Raw genomic sequence first — 24345 nt, 5'->3', positions numbered from 1 at the left:
CGTACTCTTCACAAACCCAACCTACGAATTCATAAAATTGTTCATAAAATAGTTCTTACGTAAACTAAATTAGACATTTATGTAAGAATGGTTTTACAAATTCTTATAGCAACACGTACTCTTCACAAACCCAACCTACGAATTCATAAAATTGTTCATAAAATTGTTCTTACGTAAACTAAATTAGACATTTATGTAAGAATGGTTTAAAAATTCTTATAGCAACACAGTATTTACACTGTACAGGAAGCCAACATACAAATGTATGTATACATGGCTTGTAAAATCATTCATACCTTTATTTACAACCTATTTATAGAGAAATTCCTTCTGCTAATTTTTCATGAAGAGTTCCCAATATATTTAAATTTGTATTCGTAGACAAACAATTTGATTTCCTTTTATCACATGCAGTTCGCAAATTCTGCCATCTCCCTTGGCAAACCCAACAAATTCTTCTTCTCGGTACATCTGGGAGTTCATGGGTGATGAGGGTATTTGGACTGAGTACCAAAAACCAGTGAGTTCTAAACACTGTTATTACTTCCAAATCCACTTATTCCTTCATCTGAAAAATTGGGGGTTAAAGTGATATGTTTACTTTAATCTAACAGTTCATTGGACTTTTTCTACAGGGATGTTCATTGGATAGTGCAGAAATCGAGAGGTTGTATCAGCTCAACCCTCAGTGCCAAGTTTCATTCACAGCAAGGCGATTCTCTTACTCTCTTTACTTTGGGGGTAAGACGCATTAAAAATCTTTATATATAGAAGTCTGTAGTGTACAGCTAACATGAGGGAAAAGCAGAGGCCTACCTATAGAGAATGTCTGCTAAGAGAAACGTGTTAAAGCTTTAAAACTTAACCGTGTTTGAAAAGGAATGCAAACATATTGATTACTCATCTTTATGTCTTTATCTTCATGTCTACAGGAATGTATCAAGTGAACAATAAATATGGAACAAAAAGAGCTGTCCGGAGAACCACTGGTGGAATCCAGCAAACAAACAGGTACGAATCTATTAATAAAAGGAGACATTGATATGGAAGCTAATATCTGCCATGGAATAAAAATATAATAAATATGGAAGCTCGTTTCCGCCATGAAATAAAACAATTTAAAAGATAACAGCAGCTTTCTGACTTCTCACAATTCGGACGTTTTTTTCTCGTGGCTTTATATCTCGTAATTCTGACTTTATAACTCACAATTGTGACTATATAACTTGCAATTGTGACTTCATATCACGCAATTCTGACTTAATAACTCACAATTGTGACTATATAACTTGCAATTGTGACTTCATTTCACGCAATTCTGACTTTATAACTCACAATTGTGACTATATAACTTGCAATTGTGACTTCATATCACGCAATTCTGACTTTATAACTCGCAATTGTGACTATATAACTTGCATTTGTGACTTCATATCACGCAATTCTGACTTTACAACTCACAATTGTGACTATATAACTTGCATTTGTGACTTCATATCACGCAATTCTGACTTTATAACTCACAATTGTGACTTCATATCTCGTAATTCTGACTTTATAACTCACAATTGTGACTATATAACTTGCAATTGTGACTTCATATCACGCAATTCTGACTTAATAACTCACAATTGTGACTATATAACTTGCAATTGTGACTTCATTTCACGCAATTCTGACTTTATAACTCACAATTGTGACTATATAACTTGCAATTGTGACTTCATATCACGCAATTCTGACTTTATAACTCGCAATTGTGACTATATAACTTGCATTTGTGACTTCATATCACGCAATTCTGACTTTACAACTCACAATTGTGACTATATAACTTGCATTTGTGACTTCATATCACGCAATTCTGACTTTATAACTCACAATTGTGACTATATAACTTGCATTTGTGACTTCATATCACGCAATTCTGACTTTATAACTCGCAATTGTGACTATATAACTTGCATTTGTGACTTCATATCACGCAATTCTGACTTTATAACTCGCAATTGTGACTATATAACTTGCATTTGTGACTTCATATCACGCAATTCTGACTTTATAACTCGCAATTGTGACTATATATCTTGCATTTGTGACTTCATATCACGCAATTCTGACTTTATAACTCACAATCGTGACTATATAACTTGCATTTGTGACTTCATATCAGCAATTCTGACTTTATAACTCACAATCGTGACTATATAACTTGCATTTGTGACTTCATATCACGCAATTCTGACTTTATAACTCACAATCGTGACTATATAACTTGCATTTGTGACTTCATATCACACAATTCTGACTTAATAACTCACAATCGTGACTATATAACTTGCATTTGTGACTTCATATCACGCAATTCTGACTTAACTCAATTGTGACTATATAACTTGCATTTGTGACTTCATATCACGCAATTCTGACTTTATAATTCACAATTGTGACTATATAACTTGCAATTGTGACTTCATATCACGCAATTCTGACTTTATAATTCACAATTGTGACTATATAACTTGCAATTGTGACTTCATATCATGCAATTCTGACTTTATAACTCACAATCGTGACTATATAACTTGCTATTGTGACTTTATATCACCCAATTCTGACTGTATAACTCACAATTGTGACTATATAACTTGCATTTGTGACTTCATATCACGCAATTCTGACTTTATAACTCGCAATTGTGACTATATAACTTGCTATTGTGACTTTATATCACCCAATTCTGACTGTATAACTCACAATTGTGAGTTTAAATCACGCAATTCTGAGAAAAAAGTCAGAAGTGTGTGAAGAAAAGTGAGACTTGTGAGATAAAAAGTTGAAATGACCTTATTTATATCTTTATTCCATGGCGGAAATAAGTGCCATTGTTAAAGGATTAGTTCACTTAAAAATGAAAATTCTGTCATTTACTCACCCTCAAGGTGTTTCAAACATGTATGAATTTCTTTCTTCTGCTGAACACAAAAGAAAACATTTTGAAAAATGTCAATAACCTAACTGTTGATGTACCCCCATTGCCTTCCATAGTATTACTTTTTGACTATGGAAGTCAATGGGGTCCATCAACTGTTCTTATTCCTGTAAGAAAGTCTCAAAATGACTGTTTATGTATGCATTACAATAAATACTTTTATTCTAATGTTTGTTCTCCTATCACAGCACATTGTCACAAGCTCGCTGGCAGTTCAAAGACATGGATGGCAATTGGAAAGATTTTAGTAAAGTAAATAAATCTTCCTTTTTTTTTTTTTACATTGGTTGATTATGAAACAATGGTTGCAGAAGTTGCTACAAGTGCATTCTTAAGTGATCTATAATGAGTGATTGTTTGGTGGCCATCATGCTGCCTGCTTTCTAAAACATTTGACCTGTGTTCTTGCACAACAACACTAAAACAGTCACACCTTCTGTTCTGTGTCATAAACTTGGACTTTGTGGATGTGTAGGGCGGCTCTCGGGGACATTGCAGTGTGTCAAGTCAAGATATTGAAGCCCAGTACCAGCAGGACACCACAGGGACAATGAGTTTCAGGGCGGGCAGGTTTAGCTATGAGCTGGACTTCTCAGGTGCGTTCATGCACAAACCAACAGAAATACGTGTTATTTAGTACAAATATTGTTTAATCAAATCACTTGTGTTTTGTTGCAGACATGACCCAGACCAACCAGTCCACTAACACCAGGAGACCTGTACGCCGCCTTCAGCAATAAGACCTCACTTGCTTTATTCTTACGTTTACTTCATTTACTTGTAGCTATATGTGAACTCAGGACTCCTGTTTATGCAATGTCTGATGCGAAATATTGAAATTATGTTCAGTTTGTCCATGCAAACCTGTGTCTATATTGTTTTATTAACTGCCACAAAATAAGTTATCATGGTAATCATGTTCTTGAACTAATTTCTGTTTTTATTCTTAAACGTTTTTTTCAATGCCTTTACTGTGATTAGAAGATTGCAGGTATAATATCTTATGATTGCTTTCAGCTTTCATTTTTTTTAAGGATAATATAAGACTATAAGATTATAACTTGTATCATATTTTTCCTCTTTACTGAAATGTGCTTAATTGTCATGGAAACTGTCATTTTTTAAAGGTCCACAAAATGGGCTTAATTTCCTTACTTTTAGGGTGAAATGTGCACTTTTCTAGACAAATTTCATGAGATCCCCTAATAAACATTTGTAATGTCTGTCTAAATTCTCTTACCACTCAGTAAAACCTAGCTAGACCAACTGTTGTTGGCTTGTTGCTGATAAACATATTTTTTATCCATAAAATAATTTTCAATTTCTTCTACTTGTTTAAGGAAATCAATTTTTACACTATTGTTTCAATACTCAAAAAATAAAACAAATAAATTACTTAGGAAGTGTAAAGGCATTACCCTTTAAATAATCAATTTATTTGATTCCAAAATCACCATCTTTCCAACAATCCAGTTCACATTTTTAAATTAAAACAACCCAGATGTTTTATCTACATTAATTTAGACTATTTGAAAACTGCATGTAGTGAAACACTCATACAGAAAGTTATTTTCACAATCTCCATCACAGACCTGCTATTGCACAATTCTCAACATAAGGCCTCTCATTCATAAGACCAGGAAAAGCATTCCCTTTTAATAAAACCTGCCTGGATATTAAAGATTCTCCTCAGGAAAGTGATTCATCAGTATTAAAAAAAAAAAAAGAAAAAAAAAAAACACTCTTAAGTGGTGGCAGTTCACCTCTATATACTGTACACTTCATTCATGTTCTTTTCCAGAAATAATACACATTTTGGTGATTTGCTTGTTTGGTCATGATATGGAATAACATGATATGGAATTGAGTTGGTCTCTTCCCACAGCAGGAAACTGCCCATATAGTAATAACAGACAAACAAAAACGTAGCTAAATGTAACGCCCCCAAAAAACACAACATTACAGGATAACACAGATGATTTAACACAGGGCAGGGAGTAACAGCAGAGAACTGAAAGGGAAACAAACGTATCGGGCTTCATTCATGAAACACACATTTCTATGTTACAACTTAGTACAAGTTGTTGCATTCAATTTAATGCTACAATTATACCAGTGATTTTCCCAAGAACTACAGGAAATGCGTATTTCATCCCAAAATGCGCAAATTATATATATTTTTTAAATAAAGAAGCATATTTCTAACCTGTTGCATTGTGAAATTTAATTGACAATTAAGCATATTTTCCACCAATTCACATTATGCAATGCAATGCAAAAAAACTCATTCTCAATACCATAAAAAAACATCTCTGTATTGTAAAAAAAAAAATTCTCTTTACTGTAATGCAAAAAATATTGTAAAAATACTGCAATCTGAAAAAATTTGTAAGTGTAATAAATGTACATTCTCTCATTACAATAAAATACAATGAAAATTGTAAAGTAAATATGAAGTATTGTTGTAAGTAGTGTACTGAATTTAATAATACACTGACTTACAAAAAAAAAGTCCTTTTTATTACAGTAACATTTTTTCCTTGGATCATCTTTGGATTTTGGGATGAAATACGACCCTTTTTCATGAGATTCACCCAAGATTGACAATTTACAGAAATTGACTCTGCTAGTGTTTCATGAACGAAGCCATTACAGTGAAGCACAAACTCACTTTAAAAGTACTGACAATATCCCCAAAATATCTTAAACCCTACAGGTTTTTTTTTTTTTAAGCTCTATCACATTAAGTGCACCTATAGTATGAAAAAAGTGTACTTCCTTTAATAAATTTCACCTCAGTGGATCATTTATCAGTATAAAACTCAAACAATAATCACCAGATACAGTATATACACAAATAACACATTATAAAAAGACTCATTCAGGTACAAATATGCACTGTACTTATCTATCGCATATCTCAGACAAGGGAGACCACAACTGAGAGACTTCCTTTTGGGAGACAACATCAAATTTCTGAGGCCATCGATGACGTTTGTTGTGGTAGAGGAAGTCAGCTCATTCAGGCGAGTAGTGAACGTGAAGCTCTAGCATAAAAGGAAATGAAAACAAAAATGCTTGAGTTTGTAACGCCAAATTTGTATGTGATTCTTTCTTCTGGGGCGCGTTTTAAGCCAAACGATACACTAAATGCAAGGCATCCACCAACCGAAGCAGCTTTCGGTAGAAGAGCCCAAGCTTTCAGTAGAAACGTGACAGTTTGTTTGGTGCAGTCTGCTTTTGATTCCACATGAGTCCACATGAGTCGCACCATGATAAGATCCCGCCAAAAAAAAGACAAAAACCAAAACCAAATCATCTTTCAAGGATACCATGTCCAACCGTCCAACTAAATTTTGACTGTCATCTTCGCTGCTGATGTTGTTATCGCTTTCGATTCCCACATAACAGGGAATGTGAACAAAAGGCAAATGTTTTATCCGAAGAGGTCCTTAAAATCGTTGTTGACTGAAGCACTTTGTTTTATCATGCCAGTGTTCATTGTGGAAGAAGCCACGGGTTGCGAGAAGTTCTGGGGGTTGAAGAATGGGTTGGCTTGCATTCCAAAACCACCTTGAACTCCCGTCATTCCCATTGGAGGTGCCTGTATGGGTGCAGTCTGGGAAGGCTGGCCTGTACCAAACTGATTGACCCACGGAGTAGGTGCAATGGTTCCTTGGGCCGGTTTAGGGGCCATTTGGTTCAGGCTGACTTTGGGTTTATTAGAAGCGAAGAGGGAGTCGAGGGCGGACATGTCAGGGGGTTTGCCGGTTTGATTTTGGTTCTGGGTTTGGGTGAGGGCACTGAAATTTGGAGCACTGGTAGTGGTGGCCATCCCTCCATAGAGGCCAGGAGTGGCGGGTCTCATGGCCATCACCATGCCTCCCGTCTGGAATCCCATGGGTGAATTGAAGCCATTGCTGACGCCCATGGTGCCCATTCCACCCATGGTGGGTGCTGCTGGGAAGGTAGAGGAAATGGTGCCGCCCTGCAGGGGCATCGTCCTGGTCCCAGAGTTTAAACCGAGGTTGTTCAGGGATGTCATGTTGTTCAGAAGACTGCTGGTCAGATCCTTTGCCTGAACAATAGAAATATTCTTCAGTTATAGCATGTACATCCCAAATCAAAATGGACCCTTTTCACAGACTGTGATGACACATTTCAACAGTTAACATAGCAAATCTAGTTTTCATTTTTAATTTACATTTATAACACTATACTTTGTGTTATATTACCTTGGCCAGTGGTTCCCAACAGTGATTGTCTCACTTATCTGACACCCATCTGAGGTCTTTTAAATCTTTACTAATGATGTGTTTGATTAAGGAGACATCTAAACTGTGCAGTGCTGGGGGCACCAGGACCAGGACTGGGAACCACTGAACTAGGTCTTAAATTACATAAACTTGCTAACAATGCTGTGATGGTGTTTCGGCTGAGGGAGCGACGATAAGTTTGAAGAAAAAAATCGTTCTCTCTTCTGACGGATGGCCTTGCTTCCTGAAGTACTTCTCATTTTCTTCATTGGGATTTAACATGAAATTATCAAAAAAAAAAAAAAAAAAAAAAAACCTTGAAGCAACCAACAACTAGCACTAAGTTGAATCACATCATCAAAAACTTTGATTTAAAAAAAAAAAAAAAAAAAAAAATTCAGAGGGGTTTATGTACTGTTCTTACAATAAAGAATGGAGCATTACATAAATCAAATATTAAGATACAATATTTAGGGACATTTATTATATAAAAACAATACATTAGGCCTGGTTTCACAGACAGGGCATACATTAAGCCAGGATTAGGCCTTAGTTCAATTAGGATATTTAAGTAGCTTTTATAAATGTGCCTTTAAAAAAAACATTACAGGTGTGAATCTTGAGACAAAACAATGGCACTGATATATTGTAATAGTGTAAAAGATATAGCCTATCAATGCAAGTTGCTTTCAGTTAAAACAGCTCAAACATGCATTTTAGTCTGGGACTAGCTTAAGCCTTGTCTGTGAAACCGGGGGTTAGAGTTTATTGGAAAATAATCAAATATATAAGTAGTTTCAGAGTGTACGGCTGGCCAGGGCTTGACAATAAGGACTGCCCGATGGGCTGGGCTAGGCGTGAACAACGCTCGGGACAGTTGACGAAAATGATGGGCCAGTGCTGCATCGCCGTGAAATGATGTCTTTTTAAGTCTTGCCAATTTAAATATTCAAGCGCAAGAAGACTCGAATGAGAACTCAATTCGGCACTAGGGTGCTGTGTGAGAAGTTGTGTGTGCGCAACATATATCTGAAGAGCGCCCAGAAAGCCAGCGCACGAATACTGAATTGAGTTTTCTTTCATGTCTTCTTGCACTTGAACAGACAAATCCACACAAAATTATCTCAAAATGCTCATCTTGGAGAGTATCCTAGTAGTTAACATTGTCAATTATGTCTTAAAAGGTTAATTCACCCAAAAATGAAGTTTCTATCATTAATTACTCACCCTCATGCCGTTCCAAACCTGTAAGACCTTCGTTCATCTTTGAAACACAAATTAAGATATTTTTGATGACATCCGAGAGGTTTCTGAACCACTCATAAGCAGCAACTTTAAATGCCCAAAAAGTTAGTAAAGACATCGTTAAAATAGTCCATGTGACTACAGTGGTTAATATGGAAGCTTGTTTCCGCCACTGAATAATAAATAAATAATAATAATTGCGACTTTTTATCTCACAATTCTGACTTTTTTTCTCACAATTGCGATATATCATTTCAGAATTGTGACTTTTTTCTCAGAATTGCGAGATATGAAGTCAGAATTGTGAGAAATAAAGTCGCAATTGCGAGATAAAAAGTCGCAATTCTGAGAAATAAAGTCGCAATTGCAAGATATAAAGTCGCAATTCTGAGAAATGAAGTCGCAATTGGGAGATATAAAGTCAGAATTGCATGATATAAAATCGCAATTGCGTGTTATAAAGTCAGAATTGTGAGATAAACTATTCTGAAAAAATAAAATAAATAAAAAAGTACGTCTTTTTCCCCCCTTAGAATTGGACATATATCTCACAATTGTGAGTTTATATCTCACAATTGTGAGAAAAGATGTCAGAATTGTGAGATATAAACTCGCAATTATGTGTTATAAAGTCAGAATTGCGTGATATAAAGTGGCAATTGCGAGAAAAAACGTCAGAATTCTGACTTTATAACACGCAATTCTGACTTTATATCTCGCAATTCTGACTTTATAACACGCAATTCTGACTTTATAATACGCAATTGCGACTTTATTTCACGCAATTCTGACTTTATAACACGCAATTCTGACTTTATAACACGCAATTCTGACTTTATATCTCGCAATTCTGACTTTATAACACGCAATTCTGACTTTATATCTCGCAATTCTGACTTTATAACACGCAATTCTGACTTTATAACTCGCAATTCTGACTTTATAACACGCAATTCTGACTTTATTTCACGCAATTCTGACTTTATAACACGCAATTGCGACATTATTTCACGCAATTCTGACTTTATAACACGCAATTGCGACTTTATTTCACGCAATTCTGACTTTATATCTCGCAATTCTGAGAAATAAAGTCAGAATTGCGAGATGTAAACTCGCAATTGTGAGATAAAAAGTCGCAATTATTATTATTTATTTATTATTCAGTGGCGGAAACAAGCTTCCATAGGTTAAACCTTAAATGTTATGAAGGAACGAGAAAACTTTTTGTGTGTGCAAAAACAAGCAAAAATAACGACTTTATTCAACAATCCCTTCTCCTCCATGTCAGCCTGCTACGCTGATCACGCAGTAAACACAATGTAGCGCTTCCAGGTTCTACATCAGAACGTCGGCTCATTATTGGCCGACGCTGTTCATGTGAGAACCACGATACATGCGTGTGAAGCTGACGCAGGAGATGGCCAATAATGAGCCGACGTTCTGACGTAGAACCTGGAAGCGGTTGGTCGGTGGCTGGATGAGAAACATCTCGGATTTCATCAAAAACATCATAATTTGTGTTCCGAAGATTGGAACGACTTGAGGGCGAGTAATTAATGGAAATTAAATGTTTGGGTGAACTAACCCTTTAAGTGAACGTAAACAGAAATAAAACGCATGAATAACACTATATTCGATCTGAGCTAGTCTTTCTAAGACTAAAATTGTAGCCTTACTAAGACTAAACTAAGACACAACTTGTTTTAACTAAACTAAGACTTGACAATGACAAATATGGTATATGGCAGCTAGTGTGAATATCAAGATATGGTACCTTTTACTGTAGAAGATAATCTGGTAATTTTACTGCAAAAACGGATTCCATGCGTGAAAGTGATAATAGGTTTCCCATGGTCCCCTCTTGAGTGCATGTGTTACCTGAGGTGTTGTTGTGGCTGGTTTGATGCTCTGTGGAGCAAGTGGCTGCTGGCTTCTTAGTTTGGCAGCCTGTTCCTGTTCTTTAGCCAAACGCTGCTTTTCTTCCAGGGTAAGAGATACCTGAACATACCACAAACAACAGTTAGTACATCAACCAGGTCTAATGCCAACAACCATTAATATTATAAAGGGTAACTCACTCGTGAGGGTTGTGAAACAGTTGATGAGGAACCATTCTGGTTACCATTCACACCTGCACTTCCTGAACTGCCACCAAAGATCTCATCAATCTATCAGAAAGCAAAGAGAACAGTTAATTTCACAGTGTGGCCACAATTAAAAGCTGTGAGTTTGCGGTGTATTTACTTACATCTCTGACTTTTGTGGCAGGGCTGGGTGTGTTTTTAGTCTCCTCTGAATGGTTCAACGGGTTTGTAATGTTTAAACTCCTGGAAAAGACACAATACTCATTACTCATAAGTTAACTGTTTGTTTGCTGCACTCGTGTCATGTTCAAATGACTATATTTATTTTATACGTCTATCAGAAGGCCTCTGCCTGTTTAAGTGGGCAGTTCTTGACCAGAAAAAGCTGCGGAATAAGCTTCTTGCAACATCAAAATCAAAATTATTTTATTAATCAAACAGCCTGTTAAGAAGAAGGAATAAATAGAGAAATAACTGAAGTAACACCTCTGCTGCTCCTGCATGATGTGCAGCTGCTCTAATTTGGTCTTATGCTCCGACTCCATGCGACTCAACATGTCCTTGATCACAGCCATGAAAGAGTTAAACTGAAACACACCAGAGACAGAAAACAGTTTACAAAAGTATATGTGTACACGTAATCTTTACAAATGATCTGAGGTGACACTGAATCAAGTTTATATTCGGTGGGTAAACAAGAAAAAAACGAAGTTTATGTGAACCTCACCTGGTTAAGGTTAAGGTTGTTATCAATACTAAGTGACACCAGATGAGGTAAACTCTTTCCAGCCAGGTGCTCTTTTGGGATGCCCAATTTCTTATGGGTGAAAGTGCACTTGTAGATGCCTAAAAAAAATTAAAAAAGAACAGCACATACATTTTTATAACTGCTTATGGATGCTTATGGATGCGCTTTGATGGACTTCCAAAGACATACACCCATTCACTCCCATTATAAAGCCTGGAAGAGCCAGGACATTTTTTAATATAACTCTGATTGTATTCGTCTGAAAGAAGAATGTCATGCTAGGATGACTTCAGGGTGAGTAAATCGTGGGCTAATTTTCATTTTTGGGTGAACTATCCCTTTAAGGCATAAGATGATAGGATTATTATTCAACTTAATGTTATTAATTCAATTTCAAATAAAGAACAATATGATGATGCTTTTAATGTTCTTTTGAAGCTTGAAAGCCTTAGTCAGGCACAAAAAAAGTGATGAAAAAGAGTAAAAGAAGTTGAATTACCCAGAATGCCCATGAGCACTGCTGGTTCCCTGGATGGAATTTGTTGAAGGAATGGTAAAATTTCATCAATGACGTACCATTTATCCAGGTATTCCAGAATCTTGCCTAGGCACACAAGAGAGTTCACCCTCACCTGAAAGAGGACAACCAACAGAGAAACTATTCTCATTTTAGAGCTACTCTCCTAAATCTTTCATTGACATATAGAACATTCACTTGTTACTAGAGACATAAGAACACAAACCGCTAGCGAGGATGTCTGTAAACAGGCAGATTTGATACGAGGGATAAGTGCGTTTTTCATAGATGGGTACTCAATCAGATTGGCAAACGTGGGAATGATATTCAGACAAAGTTCCTGTTTAGAACAAAAAACAACAAAAAAACATGTTAGATTTTGAAATACATAAATTCTAAATCTACATAGATACATCACAATGCATTGTTCGGATAATGAAAATTCAATCGACTGGTACTGATATTTATGAATTATAAAATAAAAATAAATGTTCTCATCCAAACAAGTTTACTGTGTGGTCACCTGTATTTGAATAGAGGGGGCCTCCACTGCCCTGTACACCATGGGCAGAACACTGTTCTTGATGTCTTCAGGAGGCGTTTTGGTCAAAAGCAGGTCCATCTTTTGTAGAAATATCAGCAAAATCTGGATATGTGAAAAAAAAATAAAAAATAATATATGATATAATATATGAATATATGAAATAATATGATTCCTAAAAGCCATCTCATGAAATTTAACACTGGGGGGGGGAAGATAAACAAACAACAACAATACAAAAAAAAAAAAAAAGAACCGAAAAAATAAAAATAAAATAAAATAACTCATGAAAACCACATTAAAAGATCAGTGGAAACTGTGGAAACAAACAAGTACAGACAAAATACAATAAATAAAAATATGAACTAATCATAATACAAATATTACGATGAAATAAACTACCACAAAGACAAAGGTTCAAACCTCACTCACCATGTTGCTGGCCTGATAGCGTGAAATAGAGAAATGAATTACAAACATGAACCTAATGGATTACACAGGCACGCAGCGGCCATAGCAAGTGCACATCAAGTGTGCCATTTAGGACAGGGCCAAAGAGGTTAACTAGAGTAAGGGCTCACTTGTGGGGGAAATAATTCAAATCAGTTTGGCATCAGTGATGTATGTGTGTGTACCTGTACGGGCTCCTGCTGTTTAAAGACTGGGGTGAGGTCTGGGAGAACAAGGCGGATGTATTCCTCCTTAGTGCATTCCTCAGCGATGAGCAGCACGTTTGGAAGGACGAATGGAACCATGTCAGGATTCACAAACTCAGACGTGAGCGCCGGGAGGATTCTGTATACCACCACTCTCTGAGGACAGAAAAACAGAGCCATAAAATACTTGAACATATAAATCCACTCCAGCAACGTGTCAATATTTCTAGACATACACAAAAATTATGTATTAATATTCAAAACACACATCTTTTTTAAGTGACCATGAAATCAAAATTGAGCTTACTTAGTCTTATTTTTGCTTACAACCATATGAGTGCGGAAGAAATATCTATCTATCTATCTATCTATCTATCTATCTATCTATCTATCTATCTATCTATCTCTATATCTATCTATCTATCCATCTCTATATCTATCTATCTATCCATCCATCCATCCATCCATCCATCTATCTATCCATCTCTCTCTCTCTATCTATCTATCTATCCATCTCTGTATCTATCTATCTATCTATCTATCTATCTATCTATCTATCTATCTATCTATCTATCTATCTATCTCTCTATCCATCTCTCTATCTCTCCATCTATCTATCCATCTCTCTATCTCTCTCTCTCTCTACCCATCTCTCTATCTCTCTATCTATCCATCTCTCTATCTCTCTATCTATCTATCCATCTCTCTCTCTCTCTCTCTCTACCCATCTATCTACCCATCTATCTACCTACCCATCTCTCTCTCTACCTACCCATCTCTTTCTACCCCTCTCTCTCTCTATCTATCTCTCTATCTATCTATCTATCTCTCTCTCTCTCTCGCTCTCTCTCTACCCATCTCTCTATCTCTCTCTCTCTCTCTCTACCCATCTCTCTACCCATCTATCTACCCATCCATCTATCTATCCATCCACCCACCCACCCACCCATCCATCCATCCATCCATCCACCCATCCATCCATCCATCCATCTTTCCTGTATAAAATAAATAAAAATATATGTCCAGATTTCACAATCTAATCAAATCCATTTTTGCACCATTAAATGAAGTGCGAATTCCACTGTAGATTTCCATGATGCGGAAATTGTGGACGGAATCCATTGATAAAAAGTGAACTTAGTGAAATTAGTGAAATTAATCAGACGTGATTTTTAATTATTAAAATGTAATTAAACCATTAAATCAGAATGCAGAAAAATTCAATCGGACAACACGGAATTTGGGAAAAAATAAAACAGATTTCAAAAGGCCCTGCATTTTATATTGCTATTTTCTAGCTGAATGTCTTTGTGCAAATGTTTGTTCTTGCCTTGGGCAACTTGGGCAGAACTTTCGGGAGGCTTTTGTAAAACTGAGACTTCTGCAAGTTGTCCCGCTGGAAAAGCGAGTCGAAGTACTGAAGAGTCATCGCTCCAACATCATCGAAAAAAGGAATCTGAACACACACATAGAATGAAACGTCACTCTCAGTCATGGTCTTACGAAATCATGTATTATGATTTAATCAGTACAGATACTTAATACCAAAAAAACTGAAAGTTGAAGAAAACCAGCAAAGAGGGAAAACACTGACCTTTGTCATCTGATCTGCGTCTGGACGCACGTTGGAGGTGACGCTGAGCAACATCTTCACGTGTTCCCGGACCTCCTCTGGGATCTGACTCAACACTCCTGGACTCAGATGGCTCAGCTGCACACGATAATGAAATGCACATGTTTTAGGATTGTCACAATTATATAATTAGGGTACGATAAAAACTGAAGTATCACAATAACACTATTGTTCGCATGCCTTGTTTCTCATAGCAAGAGTTGAATGTTGTGGCTCTTCTGTTGTGGTTTTAAAGGGGTCCTATTATGTTTTTGTAACATTTTCAACTTTATTTAGTGTGGAATGTTGCTGTTTGAGCATGAAAATGTCTACAAGGTTACAAAGCACAAAGTCCTCTCCAAAGGGAGTTCTTCTTTATATCAGTAAGCACTACGGGTGCAACGGATCACAAAACTCACGGTTCTAGTTACAGTTTTTGAGTCACGGATTGGATCAGCAACGATCTATTAAAGACAAGTGAACAGTCAGTCATAAAATAAGAACAAATATGCAAATTAAAAGCATAGATAAATACAATAGACCAAAGTTACAAATAAATTAAGGTCTAACAGTAGTATTCAGGTACAGAAATGCAATAATTAAGTGTTAAATACCAATTTGTAGTTGCACGAGTACCAAATTAATGGTTTAAAATCGCTTGAATGTTTAAATTGGCGTTACATTTCCAAAACACGCTCTAAGAGGTAGGCTAATAACAACAGACTGTGGCCGGCTGACCAATCAGCGCAGACTATGCTTTTTGGAAGGCGGGTTTTAAAGAAACAGAAACAGAAACAGAGCATTCACACAAAGGGTGAAAACAGTTTATTGCTGCAACCATTTAAACTATAAGAAAATTTAGTTTTTTGAACATTAAATGATGAATTCTAGTAGACCCCATAAGAAATATTAACTGAGCATAATATGAATGCATAATATAAACGAGCATAATAGGCCCCCTTTAATCATTTAAAGTTCACCTATAAATTATTGTTGTTTTTGTTTAATGATTTCATCAGTAATTATTAAATGTTGATAATCAATTCTTATGTGTTAAATTTAAAACATGATTACAAGTTTTTTTTTTTTATAATCTCTTATGCTCACCAAAGCTGCAATTATTTGATCAAAAATACAGTAATAACAGTAGTATTGTCAAATATTATATTTAAAAAAAGAAAAGTCAAATTTAAAATATTAATAGCAACTGATAATTAATAAATGAGCAACAAATCAACATATTACAATGATTTCTGAAGGATGTGAAACTGAAGACTCAAGAAATTATCACAGGAATATATATTAAAATAGAAATAGTTTTTTAAAACTGTAATAATAATAATAATAATAATAATTCACAATATTACTGGTTTTATTGTATTTTTGATCAAATAAATGCAGCCTTGGCGAGCATAAGAAACTACTTAAAAAGATTACATAGAGAGAGAGAGAGAGAGAGAGAGAGAGAGAGAGAGAGAGAGAGAGAGAGAGATAACATATGATTATATACGGCATATAATATAATATAATATATAAATTTTTTCCTCAAACTTTTGACTGGTAGTGTATATTATAAAATGCTGTGGCACTGCTGTTTTTTTTTTAGATTTGGATACCACATTACCATACTATTATCATAGCACTAGTTTACTGTGAAACACTGTTTTAGGACAAAATGGGAAGGGGTAACATGCTTTAAAACAGGACGATAATTCCCCAGGTGTGCAGAAGTTATCAGCTCCTCACCTGGTCCAGTTGTCGGCTGAAGCTCTTGAATATGTCCTGCTTGTTGACGTGAAAGACGGCCTTGCCTTCATTAAACACGGCGTGGATCAACACCCCCAGTGAGTACATGTCAGAGGACACGTCACAGCTGACGGACAGGATGTACTCAGGAGCGACATATTCTGGGTTCGGGAGGCAGAGAGGCGGTAGATTGGGGTCCCACTCTTTACACCCATACTTGGGCTAAAAGGCAGAAACACACAGACACATATTCGCTTACAAAGTTTCAACCAGGCAGACAATGATCTCTGGGACAGTTCCTAACCTCAGCGTCAGACGGGTTATTCGAGGAGATACTGAAGTCAAAGCCCATGATCTTCCAGGCTCCGCTCTTATTCAAGATGATGTTCTCTGGACACAAGTTACCATGAACCATCTTAACCCCACTGTGGAGGAACGACAAACCCTCTGAGACCTGAGAGAGAAAACAGAGAGAGACAAAGAGAGCGTTATCTCATCAGCTACAAATCTAAAACAAAAAGCATGGTAGCATTTCATGGACTGCATTTATTTTTATATTATTTAATATATATAAACAATGTTTAATTTTGTATGATATAATTTTATATTTAATATAATTTATATATTTAATATGATCAAAAATATTTATTTTATTTTAAATAAAATGAATGATTATTTACATTATTACAATAAAACTTCTATAAATCTATCTACCCATCTACCCATCTACCCATCTATCTATCTATCTATCTATCTATCTATCTATCTATCTATCTATCTATCTATCTATCTATCTATCCATCTATCTACCCATCTATCTACCCATCTATCTATCCATTAGGGGTGGGGAAAAAAATCGATTCTTAGATGAATCGCGATTCGGGACGTGGACGATTCTGAATCGATTCACAAATGTCAAAAATCGATTTTCTAAAAAAAAAAAAAATAAAAAAAAAAAAAAAATTCTAATAACGTATCATTGAAGGAACGCAAAAGGCGGAACTCTGAAGCGGACGTGCAGTGCGCGGACAGTCTGTGGTGTGCACATAACAGAGACGCGCACATAAGACATAACAGACGCATGATGGCTGAGCGCCAAATCCGAACGGCACCAGAGAATGTCTTCGTTAAAAGCTAACGTATGGAACATTGGCAATTTCATTGTGATCTATTTAGTATTTTTTTGTATGAGAGCTAATTTCTATATTGTTTAGTTTTCACATCAATATGCTGTGTAAACCGATCTGATCTGTATGCAATATGTGCAATGCCAGTCACAAAAAGTTACATTTTGACTGTAAGTTACTCTCTGCAGATGTTCATTCACTTTCTTTGCTATTTTTGATTGTGGTATACAGCAAACATTTCAAGTCATAACTCTTTATTATTTAGTTGTGTATAAGTCAAGAGCGACTTTGTATGTTACAAATTATTCAGAATATGCATAAGTCCACAAGCATTATACGTTATGATAGCTTCTGGTACATAATTCTATATTTTTGAACGAAAACTGTTTGTGAATTTGCTACAGCAAAATGCTTTTTTTTTTGTCTGAAGGATTATATTGCTCATTGGAAATGACAAGAGGATGTTGGTTAGAAGTCTATTATTAAATGCTAGAGATTCAGAATATGCTGAAGTTTGTTAATGTACTACAAGTACGCTGCTAGTACAGGCACACATTTATTTTCCTGTTGGTTCTCAGCAATGTTGGGACATATGCTGGCAAATGTAACCTTACAGTTGACTTGCCAAATCACTTCCATTTGTTTTATTAATACAATTAATATAGGAAGTATTGGAAGTAAGTTCGTTATGGGTCATCATAAATACTTTGCTTTAAAAGTACCAAGTAAAAATATTTTTTCAATGTTTTTGATAAAAGGCACTTCCCTGAGAATTGAACTTAATAAATGTGAAAAAGACACTTTAATGTCTCCGTTTGTCATTCTGTATTGCAAAGCAGATGAGAGTAGATCATGATCAGAAACCTGATTCAAATCATTATGAATAAAATCGAATTGTTTTGAATCGAAAATCTTTTTGAATCTTAAATCGATTTTGAATCGAATCGTGGCCTCAAGAATCGGAATCGAATCGAATCGTGAGATGGTAAAAGATTCCCACCCCTACTATCCATCCATCTATCTATCTATCTATCTATCTATCTATCTACCCATCTATCTATCCATCCATCTATCTATCTATCTACCCATCTATCTACCTATCTATCTATCTATCTATCTATCTATCTATCTATCTACCCATCTATCTACCCATCTTTCTACCCATCTATCTACCCATCTATCTATCTATCTATCTATCTATCTATCTATCTATCTATCTATCTATCTAACCATCTATCTATCTATCTAACCATCTATCTAACCCATCTATCTATCTACCATCTATCTATCTACCCATCTATCTACCCATCCATCCATCCATCCATCTATCCATCTACCCATCTATCTACCCATCTATCTACCTATCTATCTATCTATCCATCTATCTATCTACCCATCTATCTATCTACCCATCTATCTACCCATCTATCTACCCATCTATCTATCCATCTATCTATCTATCTATCTATCTATCTATCTATCTAAACATCTATCTATCTATCTAACCATATATCTAACCCATCTATCCATCCATCCATCCATCCATCCATCCATCCATCCATCCATCCATCCATCCATCTACCCAACTATCTATCTATTTATCTATCTATCTATCCATCCATCCATCCATCTATCCATCTATCTATCTACCCATCTACATATCTACCCATCTACCTATCTACCTATCTATCTACCCATCTATCTACCCATCTATCTATCTACCCATCTATCTATACCTCTCTCTTTCTACCTCTCTCTCTCTATCTACCCATCTATCTATCTACCCATCTCTCTCTCTATCTATCCATCTACCCATCCATCCATCCATCCATCATCCATCTCTCTCTCCCCATCTATCTTCCCATCCATCCATCCATCCATCCATATTTCCTGTATAAAATAAATAAAAAATATAAGCCCAGTTTTCACAATCTAATCAAATCCATTTTTACACCATTAAATGAAGTGCGAATTCCACTGTATATATTAATATAAACATAAATATAATATATTTAATATAATAAAAAGATTTATTTTATTTAAAATAAAATGAATGATTATTTACATTACTCTATTACAATAAAACTTTCTCTCTACTGACATATTGCTAATTACCACATAATATATTTGTAAATCATAAATCTTGTCCCTTGAGTTTTTTTTTTTTTACTTAAAAATTCAGCAAAAATAGCATTTACAACAATGAAAGTAAACAGGCAATAAAAAGTGTGTAAAAGCAGCAAACGTAATCTTATAATTGTGTTAAATGGCACTATATGAATTATTTAGTAAAAACAGTAGTTTCTCATTTTTGTTACCTCTAAAGCCAAGTGCACATGAAACGATTGCTGTTGTATCTACTTTTTTTTACGTGTATAAGAAACTCTCACCTGCAGTAAGCCGTATTTTGTCTCTACATCATAGAGTTTGTATTCTTTGATGTCTATGGGAACAGGACTAGGGAGATTGTCCCATTGGCCGAGCACATTGGCTAGACTGGCAAACACGGGCTCTGTGCAGAACGCCAGACAGTCTCTAGAGATAAAGAGACAAAGACATCCAGTGAGAACAGCAATGACAGACAGATAAAAGCGCCGCTTATGTTCGTAGCCTTGGAAACATTTTGAATGTGATTCCAACAATATGGTTCCTCTGTGTCGCTATCATTCACTGACGTTATTTTAAATAATGTTACTTTTATTCATTGGATTATGTACTTATCCTTTTCATTACGAGTGTGAGACAGCAGTGTGCTTGCGGTTCACAGGCTCTTCTGATTGGCTGTGATTTGTGAACGATTTTTGCTGTGTCTTATAGCCTTGTCGCATCTAGTGTGGACAGACAAACTGCTCGTCACTGAATCTTATCGGATTGTGTTTAGTTAGGATAAGCTGTTAGAAGATCTCTGCCTGCATTGACCGTAACATCAGGACTACAGCTTGAGTCTCACATCTAAGAGATCCATGTATTATTCAGGAGAGATTTTCCCCAGGATGAACTGCTGCATCCACACACACACACATATTGATTGTAGAAGCACAGGAGCCAAATCTTGATAAAAGAGCTCAGAGCTAAAATTTTCTTTATTTTAAGAGTAGACTCTTTGCTCCCAAAGCATTTTATTTCATAAATCAATTCAAAAATACTTTGACGTGGATAAGAAAGATAATTTGCATTGCAGTGGTGATCACACTGTGGTTTTGTTCAAAATGTAATGAGCTGACCTAAATGGCACCATAAGCATATCCGATTGCCTGTCCTAAGCTTCCCACAATGTAGGCAGATGTTGTGTTAGCATGCGTTAATGCGTTCACGCTGTGGTCACCTGGACTCCTCCAGCGGATGCTGAACCGTGAGGAGGCGCGGGTGTCGTAACCGGGTCAGCTGTTGAACTCCTTTCTTTAGGGAATCAATAATCTGATCCTTCTCAAACTTCTGATAGCGATCAATGATCTTCTTATCGAGCACAAAAACTGCCACTTCCTGAGGGAAATAGAAAGAAAATTTATTTCAAAATACTTAAATGTATATTTCATTTGCAAGAGCATTCGTACATTCAACAAAGGATTTATTTAAAAAAAAAATGGTTAAATTCATATTTACTTTGCAAAACATATCTGTACACTCAACAAATAATTAAAATATTTAAATGTATATTTAATTTGCAACAATATATTATGTACATCTGCACATTCCACAAATAATTAAAATATTTTAATTTATATTTATTTTGAAACAATATCTGAACATCTGCACATTCAACAAATAATTAAAATATTTAAATTTAATTTGCACTAATACATTGTCCATCTGCACATTCAACAAATTAAAATATTTAAATGTATATCTATTTTGCAATAGTATATGTACATCTGTACATTCAACAAATAATTTATGGAAATATATTTACATTTATATTTATTTTGCATAAATATCTGTTTATATGCACATTCAACAACAAAAAAATGCATACTTAATAAGCAATAATTACATTTATTTAGGAATATACCAACCTATTCTAATGTATGCTTCTAAGACTATTGCAAATCATTCACAACTTCAAACAGAACCACATAGCCTATATTTTGGCCATCTAAATGATTTTATCACTGTGACATGAACTGAATTCACTTCATTTCATTTTAAAAACATCAAAAAATGTATATCATCAACAAACGTACGATTGTGGCAATGTGAGGAAGCAAGTGACAATTCTCTGTCATGACGATTACATCACTTAAAAGACTTCCTCTTTCACTGTAAACAACGTACCGAAATGTAACATGATGGTGTCCTATATGAGTGATATACATGACAAGACTGACAGAGTTAAAGTTCCAATAAGAAATAACTGGCGCACCTGTTTGGTGGATTTCTTTGTGCCGTTGTAGATCCTCCAGCTCATTCCTGGACCCCCGCTGGCGATGTGTCGGCCCACCTCAAACTCGCGCGTGACAGGGTTGCCCATGATGGTGCTGGTCATGTCGGCCGTCACCTTAGTGACGGTGCTCTTTAGTTTATTGAGCATGGACTCCATGATTTTACTGGATGCTCACCTGAAACAGGAAGTTATTTCATCATCGTTTTCATGCTTCCCGTTGGTCAACCACACAGCGAATAGGATGAGCTCAGGGTTATTATCGTTAACCAAATCTATTAAAACATTTTTGTTGATTGAAATAAAGACAAAATAATACAAAACATGGATATGGTACCATGGTAACATTTCAAATTTGAAACAATTTGAAATAAATTAAACCTAAATAGTAATATATATATATATATATATATATATATATATATATACACATACATACATACATATAAACTAGAAGAAATGAAAAAAGCAACTAGTTTAACAGTTAGTGTTAGCAAAGAAATCTGTACAAAGCAGGTGATAAACATTTTGGACCCCATTGCCTTTCATTATATGCACAAAAAAAAAAAAAAAAATTCTGAACATCTTCTGACCCTTTTAAAAATGAAATCTCAATCTGTGTGTTTACAAGCTTTGCAGAAGTATTGACAGCCGAGCAGAAGTCTTAACAATCCGGGAAAATGTTCAATCGGAGAACGACTCAAGGGTACGGCCGACCCTAAACTGGGTACTTTTCATTTACACAGACTAGTAGGCTGCTGCGTAGAAAGAAATAATGCGACAAAAATAGACTTAAACACATCTGAAAATCTGTCACTGCGAATTCTCAGCAGGGTCTGAGCGTTCCTGGCTCAAAATAAACGAATTTATTCATGCTGACAGCATGAGAGAAATAAGCAATGCACTGTTCTGTCAGCTGCACACATCTAGTCTCTTGTAATGGTTGTTTCAACACTGTAATGTGGATCTGGATTTTGAGCAGATATCACAAAACAAATAGAAGAGTAAAGTTTAAAACAAATTCTGACCAACTTATGAGTAATAAAAAATAATAAACCTACATCTATTATTATTATTAGTTAAAAGTTTGATACTTATATATCCCTAATCTGTAAATGTAAAATGCAAAACCAACTACAAAAAAAAAACAGTAACTAATAAAAACCTACTAAAAATGAAATTAAACAAAAGTAAAATAGAAATAAAATTATGTATAATTTACAGTTACTACTATGGCAAGTATATTGTAGAATAGTAGAAAGTAGGCCTACTATTAGTGGGGTTATTATTATTACTGAATCCATAAAAAACATAAGCAGGCATTCCGAGGCAACAGTTTACATTTTTGTTTAGGTTGAAGTATTCAAATACCTCAAATTAAAAAAAAACTTTAAAAAACAACAACTATATATTTAAAAATAACAACAGAAATGGCAAAAATACAAAACAAAATTACTAAACATTTAACAAAACTTAAAATGAAACTAGAAAATAAAATCTAATTCAAAATATCAACAACAACTCTAACAGTATAGCCTAACTGACACTAAAATAACACTGACTATTAATAGAAACTACTGCTAAAATAAAGTAATACCACATTTAATCATAAATTATGAGTGAAATTAAGCCATTAAACATAAAAGCATCGTAAGAGAGTGAATTTATTAAGAATGTTAGTACTATTAATATAATTTTAAATGAATGCTGTCATTATATCGATTTATTATTCAGAATATTATTATTAATTTCTGTGTTTGTTAAAAGGAAGTCACACAGTGGCAGCATAAGGAAAAGTGTGACGTGTTTAACATTTAACATATAATGAATGAAGTTTGAGACTCAAATGACATAAGTTGACAAGACTTTATTGGCGGAATAAACTGCCCTTTACCATCAAAATTCAGCAAACATCAGCGTTTTGACACTAAACAAACCACATGAACACATGAAGAAATGAAACTTGAATTATATTTATGATACCAAAAATGCTGTCAAAGTAGGCAGTTCAGTTGGTTTAGAGACACAGACAGAGACGTTTAAATATTAATGTGAATATTTGTGTTTCTCAAGAAAACAAAACACTAAAGCATTAATTGGGAATCAATTACATGTGAGAAACCAACTAAACAATAAATATATTATTATCTTCACAATGTAAAACACACAATAAAACCCGACAGCAGCTGAGCTAACAGGCTAAAGCTAATGGAGTGAAGCGTCACTACACAGAACTGATCAATAACCGCCGAATACAGTCTCAGGATCAGTATCCAGCTCATAAACACATAGAGTTCAGTCTTACCTTTACACTAGAGGAGCTGACAGTGAGACTGGGTGATTAAAACCAGGATTTAGACAGTAACAAAACCGTCAGCAGTGGTGGTGGCTAACAGCCTCCATGACACTTCATCAAAACACCTGAGAGATTCCGCGGTGT

At 35.2% G+C, this 24345-nt stretch overlaps 2 protein-coding genes across 2 annotated transcripts in view; one reads left to right on the top strand and one right to left on the bottom strand.

Annotated features, from left to right (window-relative positions):
- Positions 1–5265, top strand: part of LOC311288833 (uncharacterized protein) — a 22416-nt gene extending 17151 nt beyond the window's left edge. Inside the window, exons 8-13 of the mRNA XM_084406429.1 lie at positions 415–520; positions 636–741; positions 933–1011; positions 3181–3244; positions 3468–3588; positions 3671–5265. Of these exons, the coding sequence (XP_084262555.1) occupies positions 415–520; positions 636–741; positions 933–1011; positions 3181–3244; positions 3468–3588; positions 3671–3732 (538 nt within the window). The 3' untranslated portion in view covers positions 3733–5265. The remainder of the gene's footprint in view (positions 1–414; positions 521–635; positions 742–932; positions 1012–3180; positions 3245–3467; positions 3589–3670) is intronic.
- Positions 4407–24345, bottom strand: scyl2 (SCY1 like pseudokinase 2). Its single transcript, XM_084406418.1, has 18 exons — positions 24211–24345; positions 21888–22083; positions 20853–21010; positions 19918–20062; positions 16705–16854; positions 16401–16622; positions 14637–14753; positions 14373–14498; positions 13022–13198; positions 12369–12491; positions 12072–12185; positions 11828–11960; positions 11308–11426; positions 11067–11167; positions 10745–10823; positions 10575–10664; positions 10375–10494; positions 4407–7070 (listed from the first exon to the last, which is right to left on the bottom strand). The coding sequence occupies exons 2-18, from the start codon at positions 22062–22064 to the stop codon at positions 6429–6431; spliced, it is 2793 nt and encodes a 930-aa protein (XP_084262544.1). The 5' UTR covers positions 22065–22083; positions 24211–24345; the 3' UTR covers positions 4407–6428.

Source organism: Rutilus rutilus (genome assembly GCF_951802725.1).
Source record: "Rutilus rutilus genome assembly, chromosome: 4".
Classification (NCBI taxonomy): Eukaryota; Metazoa; Chordata; class Actinopteri; order Cypriniformes; family Leuciscidae; genus Rutilus; species Rutilus rutilus.
The sequence above is the reverse complement of the archived record's forward strand: the minus strand, read 5'-3'. Positions and strand labels throughout refer to the sequence as shown.

Coding starts and splice junctions, on each gene's coding strand:
- scyl2 (XM_084406418.1), bottom strand. CDS start 22,064: ATGGAGTCCATGCTCAATAAACTAAAGAGCACCGTCACTAAGGTGACG. Junction 16,855..19,917: donor CAAAATACGGCTTACTGCAG/GTGAGAGTTTCT, acceptor TTTCTCTCTCAG/GTCTCAGAGGGTTTGTCGTT. Junction 11,427..11,827: donor AGTGCTCATGGGCATTCTGG/GTAATTCAACTT, acceptor AATTTTTTTTAG/GCATCTACAAGTGCACTTTC.